The sequence below is a fragment of the Gobio gobio genome (genome assembly GCF_949357685.1).
Source record: "Gobio gobio genome assembly, chromosome: 2".
NCBI lineage: Eukaryota > Metazoa > Chordata > Actinopteri > Cypriniformes > Gobionidae > Gobio > Gobio gobio.
Window position 1 is genome coordinate 62,405,135 of NC_137098.1, and position 15,357 is coordinate 62,420,491.

The 15,357-nt window shown below is 39.1% G+C and overlaps 1 protein-coding gene across 1 annotated transcript in view; it reads left to right on the plus strand.

Annotated features, from left to right (window-relative positions):
- The first annotated feature begins 225 nt into the window (after positions 1 to 225).
- The window catches only part of LOC307121471 (active breakpoint cluster region-related protein), a 30,527-nt gene continuing 15,395 nt past the window's right edge, over positions 226 to 15,357 (plus strand). The window contains exons 1-10 of the mRNA XM_079809073.1: positions 226 to 2,245; positions 2,375 to 2,490; positions 2,727 to 2,831; positions 5,255 to 5,503; positions 7,931 to 8,038; positions 10,652 to 10,706; positions 10,784 to 10,836; positions 10,927 to 11,064; positions 11,172 to 11,287; positions 11,407 to 11,563. Coding sequence (XP_079665199.1) covers positions 2,191 to 2,245; positions 2,375 to 2,490; positions 2,727 to 2,831; positions 5,255 to 5,503; positions 7,931 to 8,038; positions 10,652 to 10,706; positions 10,784 to 10,836; positions 10,927 to 11,064; positions 11,172 to 11,287; positions 11,407 to 11,563 — 1,152 coding nt within the window. The 5' untranslated portion in view covers positions 226 to 2,190. The remainder of the gene's footprint in view (positions 2,246 to 2,374; positions 2,491 to 2,726; positions 2,832 to 5,254; positions 5,504 to 7,930; positions 8,039 to 10,651; positions 10,707 to 10,783; positions 10,837 to 10,926; positions 11,065 to 11,171; positions 11,288 to 11,406; positions 11,564 to 15,357) is intronic.

Genomic DNA, 15,357 nt, shown 5'->3' on the forward strand with positions numbered 1-15,357 from the left:
TGACTGAAACTAAAAGGCATCACAAAATTTATTCAACAGACAATTATGTGAGCAATTTTAAGTTACATCTTTAGTTCTAAGTGTTATACAATAATCATTAAAACAATTTCTCTAAGACATCTGGTGTCAATCTAAATATTAGCACATGATGCGAGTCGTTTCCAAATACCCTCACGCTTACCCCCCTTCTGCTTAATCTCACGCCGCGTTTGGTGCCTCCGCTGTGGGCCAGATGCAGTACTGGGGGTCGGGGGTGTTGGAGGCCGACTGGTCAGTGCAGCCCGAGCCTCGGCGTGTGTAAGGTTTATCTCTAAAGATGTTACTCTGCCGATGTTGAGCAGAAACGACTGTATGCACATTGTTGAACAGACACTACGAAGACGTACAAAAACACTGACTCACAAGAGCCGCAGCGTGTGCACGAATAATAAATAATTAGCTACACATAAGAAATCACTGATCACAGATCAGAAGGAACTGAAAAAAGACTTCTGTTTTCATTTGTACATCCAAACACTGAGAAACTGCCAGCGTTCACAAGCCAAGGACAATAATATAGCGTTTGCATGGGCGTGCCAGATTCTCTGGGTGGAGGAAAGGGAGGTAACCGTTCCTGCTTGGACGTCAAACCAGGAGACTTCAGGATTGGCTCGTCTGGCCTGTCATTTTCTCAAAGGCAGAGAAAGACAGCAGAACTCGGGTTTACACCGATCAACATTTCTATCCACTTGGGGACAATATTCAGGCTAGGGGAACTCATAAAAACCTCATAAAATGAAAATTTCATGCCATGGGACCTTTAAGAACCATTGGAGTTTCGAAACGTTCGGAACGCTTATGACGTAACGAACGCTCGTTTATTGAAAGCACGTGACTTTGGCCGTTTAACACGCGGTCTCCGAATTCGACAGAAATGATTCTCAAAGGTTTCGAAAGCGTCCATCCCTACAACAAACCCCCATAGTTATAAAACAAGGATTTTCTTGTTACAACTGAGCACAGAAAGTTTGTTGTGTGCAGATTCTGCAGAATGCTGTAGGACCAAACGATCTGCTTTTAGTAAACATTGTTTTCAAAATCTTACATATTCGTGAGTCTTTAAATATACTGTCTGTATTCTGGTCTCGGATGTGCTGATTTCTAAAGAGGGTTCAAACAAACGGGCATTTTGGATGTAGGGCAGTATATGTAGATTGTGTTTGTTTCAGTGCTCTATCAGTAGGTGGCAGTGTTAGACAGTGAGTGAACGCCTCACTACATTTAAGTTATGGCAACAAGAGTTATGGATGTGTACTGCTACTTTTCCCATTTGTATTGTAATTAATGGATTTAAATAGTGTTGTTGCTGCTGCCATTGCTTTTGTTATAAACGGAATGCAATCTACACATCTATATATAGCCTATTTTATTAAGGCTATTTTGTAAAAGTTTGGAATCAGTTCGATGTTTTTTTTGTTTTGTTTTTTTACTAATAATGACTGCTTTTCTTCAGCAAGGACACATTGAAAAGATCAAAAGTGACAGTAAAGACATTTTTAATATTTTCAAAAGATTTCTATCTCAAATAAATGCTGTTGAACTTTCTATTCATCAAATAATCCTGAAACATTTTTACCAGTTTCCAGAAACATTTTAAGTAGTACAACTGTTTTCAACTTTGATAATAGCCTAATAATAAACCTTTATTGAGCAAATCATCATATCAGAAAGATTTCTGAAGGATCATGTGACACTGAAGACATGAGTAATGATGCTGAAAATACAGCTTTGATCATTCACAGGAATACATTTTTTTAACATATATTACGAATATATAGACTATAATATTGTTGTTGTACATTACCGTAGGCTATATATTGTTGTTGTTGTTGTGAAATCTATATGCAACAGTTTAATTATTTGCCCAATGTGCAAATTCGATCTTAAAGGACCCTTTTCCCTTTTTTTTCCCGAAGCAAGTGAGCAAACACTGCTTCTTCCTGTCCTAACTGCCATTGAAAATGTGACTTGTTTTCTATTTGAATGAGAATGAGGCGTCCCCCGCCTATTTCTTATTGCACTTTCTGAGAAGCAGGAAGAACGTGAGCTTGTTAACCACAAACGACTGTCAGTGAGTGAAAGCGAGATTCACACACCATAGACAAAACTATAGCGGCGTGTGTCGTGACTCTGGACGGCTCTCTGCCGCTGATGGAGATATACACGGAGGCAATGGACTATCTGAATGCCTATGGCATCTCGCCTGGTAAGACCGTTCAAGCCAAATTCGCATTCACCTTAAAATATTCGTCTAGTTTATTTACTTCAGCCTTGAAGCATAGCCTATAGCGTAGGCCTGCTATGTATTATATATCAAGTTGTGTTTTTCTAACAGTGACTGAAGAGGATGAGATGGTGGACCCTGATTTACTGCAGGATGTGTTCCCTGAGGAGACAGAGTGGGTTTCTCACAGCCCTCTGCAAACTGAACCATGTTTGCCATCCACTCCAGTAAGTGTGCAGTTATACATCCACACTAATACTGTATATGAACTAACAAAAATGAATCAGTCAGTGAGTTCTTGCTTAGCCTATATGTTGTCGTATGTTATTGTTGCAGGTCTATATCAGAATAACAAGACTTATCTTTCACTAAACAATTCAAATGCATGATTTATATGCTACCTTAGCTGATTTAGAGCTGAATTATTTGAGTGATGCGAGGACAATGTTGTGATGTTTTCCAGTCGGCCGATAGCCCAGATGACCTGCTTCAGAAGAGAATGGTGGTCCTGAAAAGGCTTCTAATCAGCGAGGAGATCTACCTGAAAGAGCTCGAGACGCTGCTCACGGTAATATGCGTCTGGATAAAAAGCAGTGGACATTTTTACATAGATAAAAATCATATATTAGTATAGAAATGTTCACATTTCCTGGCCTAATCACTTCCTCAGCACAGTGTCAAAGACTCTTACTTTCCAGGCTGTGCAGATTGTGAGTTGTGACAAAACCACTGTGGTCGAGCATCAGAGATATGAGAAAGAAAAATATGTTATTACTAGCATATATTACCAAGCCTGCATATCAACTACTTCCCTTATAAAAAAAAAGCTCGACTGAAATGCCGTTGGCTGCCTTGCTCACAATTTCTTGCTTTGTCTTTAAGCACCTCAAAATTATTCATAGTTTTCCGGTCTATATCCAGTTAGTGTTTGTTCTCATGCTCAAGACGCACTTCGGCACTTTTTTTTTTTTACGATTTTCTGCCAGTTTCAGATGCACGTTATTTAAACCGAACCTTCTGTCATTTCCTGTAGGTCAACTTCTGTTTCTCTTAGTGAAGTATTGCTTCCCTTTCTAGTCAAACCATTAGTGGTTATCATTAAACTAGAGAGTTTCCAAAAAGCCCAGGATGACAAGCAACATAATGTTGAAGTACAGAATGTATGAAAAGTGTCATGTTTTCAACCACTTCCTCACAGGAATGGTGGCAGGAATTCACATATAGAGTAGGGCTATTTTAAATGTTGTATACTTAAATGTTTTATTCTACTAGTTTGCTTTTGTTGTTTTCATCAGGGCCGTAACCACCCTATAGGCATTGAGTCCCCCCAATAATTGTAAATGGACAAATTGCCCCCCCCCCCCCCCCCCCCCCCCAATATTTGATATTTCTTAATGCTGCTCTCTCCATTGCGCACCACTCTGTTTGTTGTTAAGATGGCAGAGAGTTAAAAAATGTCAATTTTTAGGCTGATCTGCCTCAGCGGTCTAATAGTGCTCATCAATGTCAAAATGATGGCCAATCAGATCAAAGAAGGCTGGGCTTAATGTTCACTGAAGATGAGTGTGAATTCCAACCAGACGCTTTGTTTTTACATTGAAAGTGCATGATAAGATATAAGTGGCTAAACATTTTACATAAAAACACAAAAAATGTTTTATGATGGATATGTTTAACGACCCACAGTAACATACAGTGATGCAAATTAGGGTAGAGTGGGGGAAAAGTTTTTTGTGGTACATTTTTGTACCTCTAAGTCAGGGGTAGGCAAGTTCGGTCCTAGAGAGCGGATGTCCTGCAGAGCTCAGCTCCAACCCTACTAAGTCACCACAGTATAAAACTCATGGCTCCCAGCATGCATTGCAGCATTAAGTATGTCACCATTTTTGAGATGCATATGCTGATTCTTTATCTGTGTGATAAAGAATCATTCTTTATCTTTATCTTTACCCCCCCCCCCCCCCCCAAATTCAGAATGTCTGATCTGTGGCAAGAAAGTATTGTTGGTGAATATTATTTGTTAATATTTTTAGTCAGTGATGAGTTTAGTCAAACAAAATTTTCTTCATGATAATTTTTGTTTATGGCTTCTTTTGATTTGAACAGATTATGTGTTTTGTTAACACTGTAACGAAAACCACAAACTCGTATAAAAAGCCAAGAGTCAAACGGCCCAATTTAAGGAAACACTTTAAAATGCTTTTTTTTCTTAATGTTAAAAATTGTATCACTTAACGTGAAATCCGTTTTCTCTCAGGTACGTCACCAGTGTGAGCTTCGCGGTGAAAACTTTTACATCAGTATGGTCAAAGTAGTCCATAGCAACAACAAAAACTTATCTTGGTTTTATCTAGTGGTTATTTTGGGAACAACGTTGGGGGGGGGGGGGGGGGGGGGGGTGTTTTACCATAAGGGGGTGTTTTCCCACAATCTACTCTACTCAACTTATGTAATTTTGCAATTTTGTAATTTTTTGAATCATTTAACTGATGTAATTCATAACTGAATGTGATGAGACAAGAATTTTTTTTTCTTCTTCTCATTTTTGACATATTAGACATACTAACAAGAGTGAATGTGTGCTTATTTTTAAATAAAATATTATTTGCATTTAAATGGATTACTTCACAACTATAATTAGATCTAGAATCTTATTTTACTGTTCTTATTTCTTCTGTATTCCCTTGAATCCACTTTAATCCTTCGAATATGTAATTTCTTTAAATATAAACTCCCCCAATCCTTTAATGTAGTTTTTAAAAAAAAACAAAAAAACACCGCCTTCCAAAAAAAGAAAAGAAGAAAACCCCCACAATGTTCAAGACGTGGTTACTGCCTTGGTTTACATCGTCAATACTATAATGAAGTTATATACGTGTGTGTAATAGTTCAGCAAGCTAGATCAGTTATTTTCAGCATAAGCAAATTTCAGTTTCCAATCTTTCTTTCGTTCTTTGACGTTTGTCCATTTTCTCTCTATAATTTCTCCAGCCCATGAAAGCTTTGAGGGCAACAGCAGGTACCTCTCAACCAGTGTTGTCCACTGAGCAGGTTCAGACTGTGTTTTATCAAATCCCCGAGCTCAGAGATCTGCACAAGGACTTCTACACAAGCCTTCGGACTAGACTGCAGCCGGATAAAGGGATGTCACAACAAGACCTGGGAAGGGAGGAGGGCCCAGATATGCAACTTTACCAAGAGGAGCATTCTTTATCTGTGGGAGACCTGTTTCTTAAGTTTGTGAGTTGTTGTTGTTGCTATTATTATAATTTTTTTGCAAACATGTGTTTAGGTCGATCATATTATTAAACAGATCATATTTTACAACCATTCGCAGTTCACAGTTGACATCAGCAGTAATGATAATTGAAGATGCTATATTCTATCTTGGCCTAAATTTTGGCGTGACATGAAAGATTTGACTCTATTGACCCATTTGGTTGTATCATTTCCCACCTAAAAAGATTTAGGCCCGGTTTCACAGACAGGGCTAAGATTAAGCCAGGGTTAGTTCTTAGTTCAACTAGGACATTTAAGTATAAACGTGCCCTTGAAAAAAAAAACATTACTGGTGTGCAATGTACAATGTCACTGACACATTTTAAGATATATCAGTGCAAGTTTCTTTAAGTTAAAACTAGTGCTGGGAATCGATTTTTTTTAAAAACTAATTAATAAAAAAAATTCTGTAAGTTTTTAATATTTTTGGAGTTTTTAATATTTTGATATTGTAATAATTTCAGTTACTCTCCAAATTAATGTAGCAACAATTTAAAGGCAGCATATTTTAAATATGTGTTGTAATGGCATCTTTTTCTGAATGAAGGCCAGTATCACTGATACTGTCTCTATGAAACATTAATGACGTTACATTACAGTATAACTGAAAGCTGCCAATTTCAACATTTAATAGGCTAAAAAAAAAAAAAAAACTTTTAATTTAATTAAACTTACATTTTTTTGACATAAACCCATTATAATAAATGTTATATTTACCCATGGCCTTCCCTGTTAGACAAATGCAGAAATGTATAGTTATCAACACCTTTCTTTACTGCATAAATAATAAATGAAATATAGATTAATCATCATTAAAGCTACACTTTTCTCAGTTCCCTTTGTTCTGTGATGAACATTAATGCCAGACATCATTATTGACTGCTGTGACTTTAAGATCCGCCGCTGCCAAACATGACGCGGATCTGACACGCGCATCTAATTTTCTCACGTTCATGTCTCAAGTTCATTTAAGACGTTATTTAACTCATTTAAAGGTGCACTACGTTGCATTTTTTCAGTAAAATATCCAAAAACCACTAGGCCAGTGTCATATATTTTGTTCAGTTGAGTACTTACAATATCCCAAATGTTTCCAACTATTTGTAAATGGAACTGGGACATGTGAGGGAGTCGCCTGTCGATTGCATCATATCTGCATTGCCCTCAGTTTCCAGTTTTATTTTGTTGAATCGCTTTACTCTCACTGCAGTGTGAACAAGTATCATAGCAGCCGCCGAACGAACACACAGAGTAACGTCACAACATAATTTTCAACACACTCAGATGTGTCTAATATGATAAACAGAGCTGCGTTACCTCATACTCATGACCGGAAAAGCGAAAGAGGCGCCGGCGACTGTGGCATAATAAAAGTCCTGCTGCTCGCGAGGCGTGTGTTGCGTTCATCTTATTAACAATCGCTCCAGCGGCCTTGCTCATCTCCACAACACTTGGTCCTGCTCTGCTTCATACTACAGTAACGCTAATAATCACATCCGTGAACACGATTTCTGCCCGAGTCCTATCCCGATTCTTTTCCATCGGCTGTGAGGTGAAGACCACATGTCCCTGATTCTGATTCACATGATTCTTCGCTCAAACTTGGCGTCATCAAACTACACCTTTGTTTTGAACAGGCGACTTCTAGTGGATAGAAAAGTTACATAGTGCACCTTTAAGACTCCTATTATGAGACTATGAGACTCCTAATACTCGACAAAGCGCGTTCTCTTGTGTCTTGTCGCGCTTAAATGGTTTAAAAGCATTTATATGAATTAGAGCGTGATCATATAATGTAACGCTGGGCAAAAATGGATATAAAAACGAATGCTGCGTTAATGGCGTTAAATATTTTTAATGCGTTAAACTGAAAAAATTAATCGCCTGCGTTAACGCATTAATTTGCCCAGCACTAGTTAAAACAGCTCAAACATGCATTTTAGTCTGGGACAAGTTTAAGCCTTGTCTGTGAAATCGGGGGTTTGTCTCAAGACCTACCAGACTTTTAACTTTTGTTTTTGGTCATATTAATCATAAATCAATTTCATGGGATTGTTGTTTAGTATTCCGAAGCAGCTGTGAACGATTCGGTGATTTTATTAACCCTTTCATTCATGAATTATGATAACCTCAGTCTTTTTTTTCCCCCTTTGTGTTTTAATTGCTCTTAGGGCATAAAAACAAGATTTGAAAAATCGGGTATTGTCATAATTATAAACACACTCGTTTGTAGTGCAAATGGTTTTACTGTTCACTGCGCTTTGTTATTCTTAGCAACTCATCGGAAGTCTCACTCATTCGCAGTAAACAGCTTACTTCTGCGTTTCAAAATAAGTTGGGTAATTCTTTATTTTCTTCTTCATTTCTTTATTGTGCTGTAATTTGCAGGTCAACCAGTTAGGAGTGTATCGGGGCTTCATTGACAACTATGAGAATGCAGTGAAGATCGTGCTGAAGTGTATGCAGTCAGACCAACGTTTCAGGACGCTCGCTGAGGTCTTACATGTTTCCCTTTTTATAAGTGTTGCTTCTCATAGTTGACTCTCATAGTTATTCTGGGCGAAAAAGAGTTAAGATTGGCATGCCATTTGCGAGATCATATCTCGGTGCCATACCAACTATTTAGAGCACACTAGCAAACGAGTACGAGTAACAACACGAGTAAGCCAAATCTCAGCAGCAGAACATCATACAGACATGGGATGATGTCTGCAATCACACAGAATGCCCTTGCATCTGCTTGCACTTAGTTAGCCCTTTATGGTACAGAGTTGTCATATGGCAAGATTTAATTTCTACTCATTTCCTTGTTGTTCAGGCAAATATACAATATAGGCCTTAAAAGGGATAGTTCACCTAAAAATGAAAATTAGCCCATGATTTACTCACCCTCAAGTCATCCTAGGTGTATATGACATTCTTCTTTCAGACGAACACAATCGGAGTTATATTAAACAATGGCCTTCTGAAGCGATACGATGCGTTTGTGTGAGAAAAATATCCATATTTAAAACTTTATTAACTAAAATAACTGGCTTCCGACAGAAGGCCGTATGCGTCGATTTACGGCGAAAGAGTTTTATGATGGATAGATGCACTTTTATGGACAAATCAGCCATTCACTTTCATTATAAAGCTTGGAAGAGCCAGTACATTTTTTTTATATAACTCCGATTGTATCCGTCTGAAAGAAGAAAGTCATAAACACCAAGGATGACTTGAGGGTGAGTAAATCATGGGATAATTCACATTTTTGGGTGAACTATCCCTGTAAGGTAGCCAATGATGTGCTGTTTTTAAGCCAAATGACATTTGAATGTCCATCCAAAACTGTCTTTCTCACGGTCACCCTCACATGTAAGACACCTTGAAGTGCTCCAGAAATTGCTCCAATAACCTCATTTCTAAACATCTACTCAAGGCGGATTTTTGACAGCAACTTTGGAAAGTATAGCTTTGTCTTACATAGTTTTACTGTAAATTGAGAAAATATCAATGATTCCATTTGGCAACGCTGTCCCACAGTGGAATTGCAGTAATGTATTTTCCCATTGGGATTTTTTATAGATAGTAGCATCAATAATATGATTGCCGTTATTTATTTAAAGTGTTTATTGTAGTATACAGTGTTGCGGGTAACGCATTACAAGTAACTTGAGTTATGTAATCAGATTACTTTTTCAAGTAACTAGTAATGTATTACTTTTCAAATTTACAACAAAATATCTGAGTTACTTTTTCACATTTATTTGACTGACAGCTCTCCTGTCCCCATGTTGAGAAAAATTGTGAGTAAGTGCAGATGTGCTGTGTGTAAACATGATGGTTATTGTAGTTCTAGACTAAATATGAGCATATATTCATCTCACTTGCACAATAAAGATTTAGTACTCCTCAAAATGAATAAAATCAGTCAAATGCAAAATCAGAGTACTATGCAAACCTCCAATAATTGTTAAATAAAACTAATATTTGTATGCATTTAATCTACGTTTATTGACCAATGTCTTGCTGCTGACCTTTGATGATTCAGTTAAACCATGAGCAAAAATTACTAGATTTTTTGTTTTTATTGATAAAACTTTTTTCTCCTGCGTCCTCTTCTTCCATTATCCAGAATGGCAGCACAGCAGAGCTGCAAATTCTCCTGTTCATGCGTGAATTTTTATTTTAACCTCAGCCTGAGGCTTATTATTTCAATTTTGGTATGAAGAAGTCTTTACATTTGCTCAAAAATTTTACTTTTTTGTTATAAAACAACAACAAAACAAAAACAAGTGTTTTTGGGTGAGAAAAAGTAACGCAAAAGTTAGGTAACGCGTTACTTTTCTTAAAAAGTAACTAAGTAACTCAATTAGTTACTTTTTAAGGGAGTAACGCAATATTGTAATGCATTACTTTTCAAAGTAACTTTCCCCAACTCTGGTAGTATAGCTGTGTTTATGTATAAATAACAATATTATGTCTTCTTTTCGGAAAACGTATATATGAATACATTTACAGAAAGGGCAATAGGAGCGTGCAGAGTTAGCTCCTCCATGTGATAAGAGTGAGAATGAGTTAGCCATTTTGAAGGTTAAATGATAGGGATCTACTTATTTTTGGTTTGCTTGAGTTTCAGGTATATAAATCTATCAATTTCTAAAATTAAACGTGCATTTAAATAGAAGAGGAAATCACACTTTTATAGAAAACCTACTTTTGTGACCATTTTCCATTGTGGTACAGCATTGCCATATAGCAAAAAGTACCCCCCTATAATTTTTTTTTTCAAAAATTTGTTTTGATTTGTGTGATTGAAGCTATTTTATGTAATAACTAACTAGAACATAGTGCACACCATAGAGCAGGGGTGGCGAACTCCGGTCCTGGAGGGCCACTGTCCTGCATAGTTTTGCTTCAACCCTAATCAAACACACCTGAACAAGCTAATCATGGTCTGAAGGGTTACTAGAAAGCTAAAGGCAGGTGAGTTTTATCAGGGTTGGAGCTGAACTCTGCAGGACAGTGGCCCTCCAGGCTCGGAGTTCGCCACCCCTGCCATAGAGGGTTAACTTCATTGTCTTTTAGGAGAACTGCTCAAATCCCTTTGTCTCTTTTTATCTTTAGAGTATGATGTCCTCCAAAGGGTCAGACAATGTCAAAACGAAGTACACCTTTGAGGGTAAACAGTGCTTCTCTTTATGGTTTTGAATACATCATTAAATGCTGGGAACATTCAATTATTGTTCTTCTCCACAGCTCTCCTGTATAAGCCGTTAGACAGAGTGATGAAAACCACCCTCGTGTTGCATGTGAGACACTGTTCAGGATCACATCTCTCGCTTATTTATAAATTCATTCATGCCTATGGATTTATTAACGTTTTTCTCGATGCTCCTCAGGACCTGTGGAAGCACACGCCCCCCGATCACCCCGACAGCGTCACGCTGCAGGAAGCTCTTCGTCTCACCAGCAGCTTCCTTTCTGGGGTCAATGAAAGGTCGCAGTGCAAACGAGCTGTCATGCTTAGCAGAGGAGAGGTACGCCCGCACCTTACACTGCACATGCCTATGCACGTTTTTTCCTAAACTGTCCTATTAATATTTAACATTCATCATCATAAGCATGTGTGTGTGCATGTCCACAGAGACGTCAACTATTGCGTGATGGGTTTGTGGTAGATGTGTGTGAAAGTGGGCCCAGCCTGAGACACCTCTTCCTGTATGCCGACATGCTGCTATGTGCTAAACTGACAAATGCAGGGTGAGCCACCTCCAATCACAGCACACTGAAAATATGACATCATCATTTTAACCAATCTGTTACGTATTAGCATGATATGGATGTGTACTGTATGAGCTTATGTGTATTGTCATTTAAAGGAGGCAGGCACAGTACAGATTTTGCTGGTACCTGCCATTGGTCGGTCTGAAGATGCATTGGGCAGCTGAGCACCTGCCCTCATCAGACTACCAAATGAAAATCAGTAAAGCCAGAGCCAAAATGTACCAGCTCAAACAAGCTCTCCAGCAACACATGGTAAGGCACTTTGCATGTGATTGGTTTGGTTTTTCGGTCATTAAACTAAACAAATAATCAACATTAAAGGTGCAGTAAGCGATTTCTGAAAAACGCTGTTGAAAGTAGAAGCACAACACTTGTAGCCAGTCAGCAGTAGTGGGTGTGTCCACTCATGGTGGAGAGGAGAGAGGGTGAGCCAATCAGCAGTAGGGGGTGTGTCCACTCATGATGGAGAGGAGAGAGAGTGAGCCAATCAGCAGTAGGGGGTGTGTCCACTCATGATGGGGGAGGAGAGAGAGTGAGCCAATCAGCAGTAGGGGGTGTGTCCACTCATGATGGAGAGGAGAGAGAGTGAGCCAATCAGCAGTAGTAGGTGTGTCCACTCATGGTGGGGAGGAGAGAGAGTGAGCCAATCAGCAGTAGGGGGTGTGTCCACTCATGATGGAGAGGAGAGAGAGTGAGCCAATCAGCAGTAGGGGGTGTGTCCACTCATGATGGGGGAGAAGAGAGAGTGAGCCAATCTGCAGTAGGGGGTGTGTCCACTCATGATGGGGGAGAAGAGAGAGTGAGCCAATCAGCAGTAGTGGGTGTGTCCACTCATGATGGGGGAGAAGAGAGAGTGAGCCAATCAGCAGTAGGGGGTGTGTCCACTCATGATGGGGGAGAAGAGAGAGTGAGCCAATCAGCAGTAGGGGGTGTGTCCACTCATGATGGGGGAGAAGAGAGAGTGAGCCAATCAGCAGTAGGGGGTGTGTCCACTCATGATGGGGGAGAAGAGAGAGTGAGCCAATCAGCAGTAGGGGGTGTGTCCACTCATGATGGGGGAGAAGAGAGAGTGAGCCAATCAGCAGTAGGGGGTGTGTCCACTCATGATGGGGGAGGACCGAGTGAGCCAATCAGCAGTAGTGGGTGTGTCCACTCATGAAGGGGGAGGAGAGAGAGTGAGCCAATCTGCAGTAGGGGGTGTGTCCACTCATGAAGGGGGAGGAGAGAGTGAGCCAATCTGCAGTAGGGGGTGTGTCCACTCATGAAGGGGGAGGAGAGAGTGAGCCAATCTGCAGTAGGGGGTGTGTCCACTCATGAAGGGGGAGGAGAGAGTGAGCCAATCTGCAGTAGGGGGTGTGTCCACTCATGATGGGGGAGAAGAGAGAGTGAGCCAATCAGCAGTAGGCGGTGTGTTCACTAATGATGGGGGAGAAGAGAGAGTGAGCCAATCAGCAGTAGGGGGTGTGTCCACTCATGATGGGGGAGGAGAGAGTGAGCCAATCAGCAGTAGGGGGCGAGATTTGAAGAAAGACTGTAGAAAGAGAGATGGCTGAGAGACATTACAAAAGAGAAAAGCTCAGAGGAATATCACTGGGTTATGATCAGGCAAGAGCTTTAGGACCCGCGTTAATATTAGAAAAGCTTTCCAGCGCTGGAAAGACTGAAGAGGGAAGGCCTGAAAACGGACGCAGAGGTTGTGTTGTTTCTGCTCCACACATGAGTAACATTGATTTTGCTGTTTCACAGAATCAAGAAATGCTGTTGTTGTAATGTGAGCTTTAGTAACAGGACAGTTCTGAGTGTCATTGTTTGTCTGGAGCTAATGGAGACTAACAACCAACTCTTGCTTGTATTTACTCTTGTGTACTGTATGTTCATTTTTTGTTCTTCCTTGTTGTTGTTAATCTTCTTTGCTTTATTTTTCACAAAACAATTATTTTGGTATTTTTTGGGGTGTGTGTTTGTTTGGGTTGATTTCTAATACCAACAGTGTTCAAGTGTTCTCAGAAATTGCTTACTACACCTTTAAAGGGTTAGTTCATCCAAAAATGAAAACGATGTCACCTTCATGTCGTTTCAAACCCGTAATACTTTTGGTTCATCTTCGGAACACAAATGAAGATCTTTTTGATGAAATCTGAGAGCTTTCTGTCCATCTGTTGACAGCTACACAACCACTTTGACGCTTCAAAAAGTTCATAAAGAGATCGTAAAACTAAACCATATGAATTGAGCTGTTAGTCCAAATTTATGAAGAGACTCGATCGCTTTATATGATGAACAGATTTAATTTAGGCTTTTATTCACATTTAAACATTGATCAGCAAACATAAACAGAAGCTCAACCGAACCTGCTTGATGCACGAGAACAAACCTCATTGGTTCTTGCTGAAGCTCAAAAGTGATGCGTAACACAAGAATGAACCTCATTGGTTCTCCCACGTCAAGCGAACATGTTTGAGCCTCTGTTTACCACAACTGATTAGGGGTGTAACGATTCACTCGTTTTCTCGATGCATCGATTACAAATTCTGACGATGCATATGCATCAATCTTGAAACGTGCATTTTGAATCGTGAATCGTTAATTGTTTATTTCGGCCGATAATCGATTTAAAATGCTAAGAATCGAATGAATCGCGATTCAATAGCGATTCAGTGCTTTAAAATTAACATTAGATTATATCTACTAAATGCGTGAATTAATAGTCGGTCTGCGTCATCTGCGCCCTCACAGCTCGCCTTAACAGACACACGCTTTACCGCCTTCACTGGATCGCTCTCGCACTCCGTCCGTCGCTCACTGACACATGTTTGAGCAGCTCATGTTTGAGCTCTCCTCAGGATGGCCACTGCGACCACATGAGCAGATGACCGCTCTCTATCGAGACAGGAATTGTCCCGAGTCAAACCGCAAGCCATTGTCAACTGCCAAGTCACCGCGGTCACTAAATAAAACGCTTTCATTGCGTGGGAACGTCACCGTTATTTTATATAAAATGTGTCTAAAATGCATACGCACAGTTCTGATGAATGATTCATGAAATTGTACTTAATGTCGTTTAACTGAATATACGAAGGAACCTGCTAAAGTAACTACAACATTACCAACACTGAAAGAAGAGCGTGCGGTTTATATATCAATCAGATGCGCAGTAAAGTTGCAGCCGTTAGGCTACTATAGCAGCAGTAGACACGGTGCGTTTTCTTTCAGAATCATCATAAGGAAAATGATCCGTATAAAGAGAACAAAGAGGGTTTTTCTTTCTATTCTGTGAAGAAAAGTTAGTTTAGGATTAGTTGGAAAAGTGCATAATATGAGTCTCTCCTTTAACCATTATCCTACACAATAGTTAGCATTAACTAACAATACTTTTAAAGCCTTTTTTAAATTCTGGCTTATGTAAATTTCTACAAATGCCGTTTTATATGGGAAGTAAAGTGTGTATAATAAAACCATAAAGTAATAATGAACTAACATTAACAATGGACAAATTTTTTCTTGTGGTAACACTTTACATTAAGAATGTATTAGTTAACATTAGTAAATGCATTAGTTAACATGACCTAACCGACTAACCTGGTGTTATGTTATATTTTGCAACACCTCTGTTCAGCATTAGTTAACATGAACTAACCATGAACAACTCCTCTGTTCAGCATTAGTTTATATTTGTTTATGTTAGTTAATAAAAATCCAGCTGTTCATGGTTTGTTCATGTTAGTTCACAGTGCATTAACTAATGTTAACAAGATTTTAATAATGCATTAGTAAATGTTGAAATTAACAATAACAAAGGTAAAATAAATGCTTTATAAGTGCAGTTATTTTATTAGTTCCTGTTAATAGTTAACTAATGTTAAACTAATGAACCTTATTGTAAAGTGTTACCGTTTTTTTTGCCCACTTTCTGACCTCTGAAGGCCGCTGTGTAATCCACACCCTGACTAAGACACATTAGGGGAAGCATTTTAATCCTATGAATGCATATAAAAAAAAAAATGCATAATCGAATCGAATTAATTGAATCGCATCGAATTTTAATG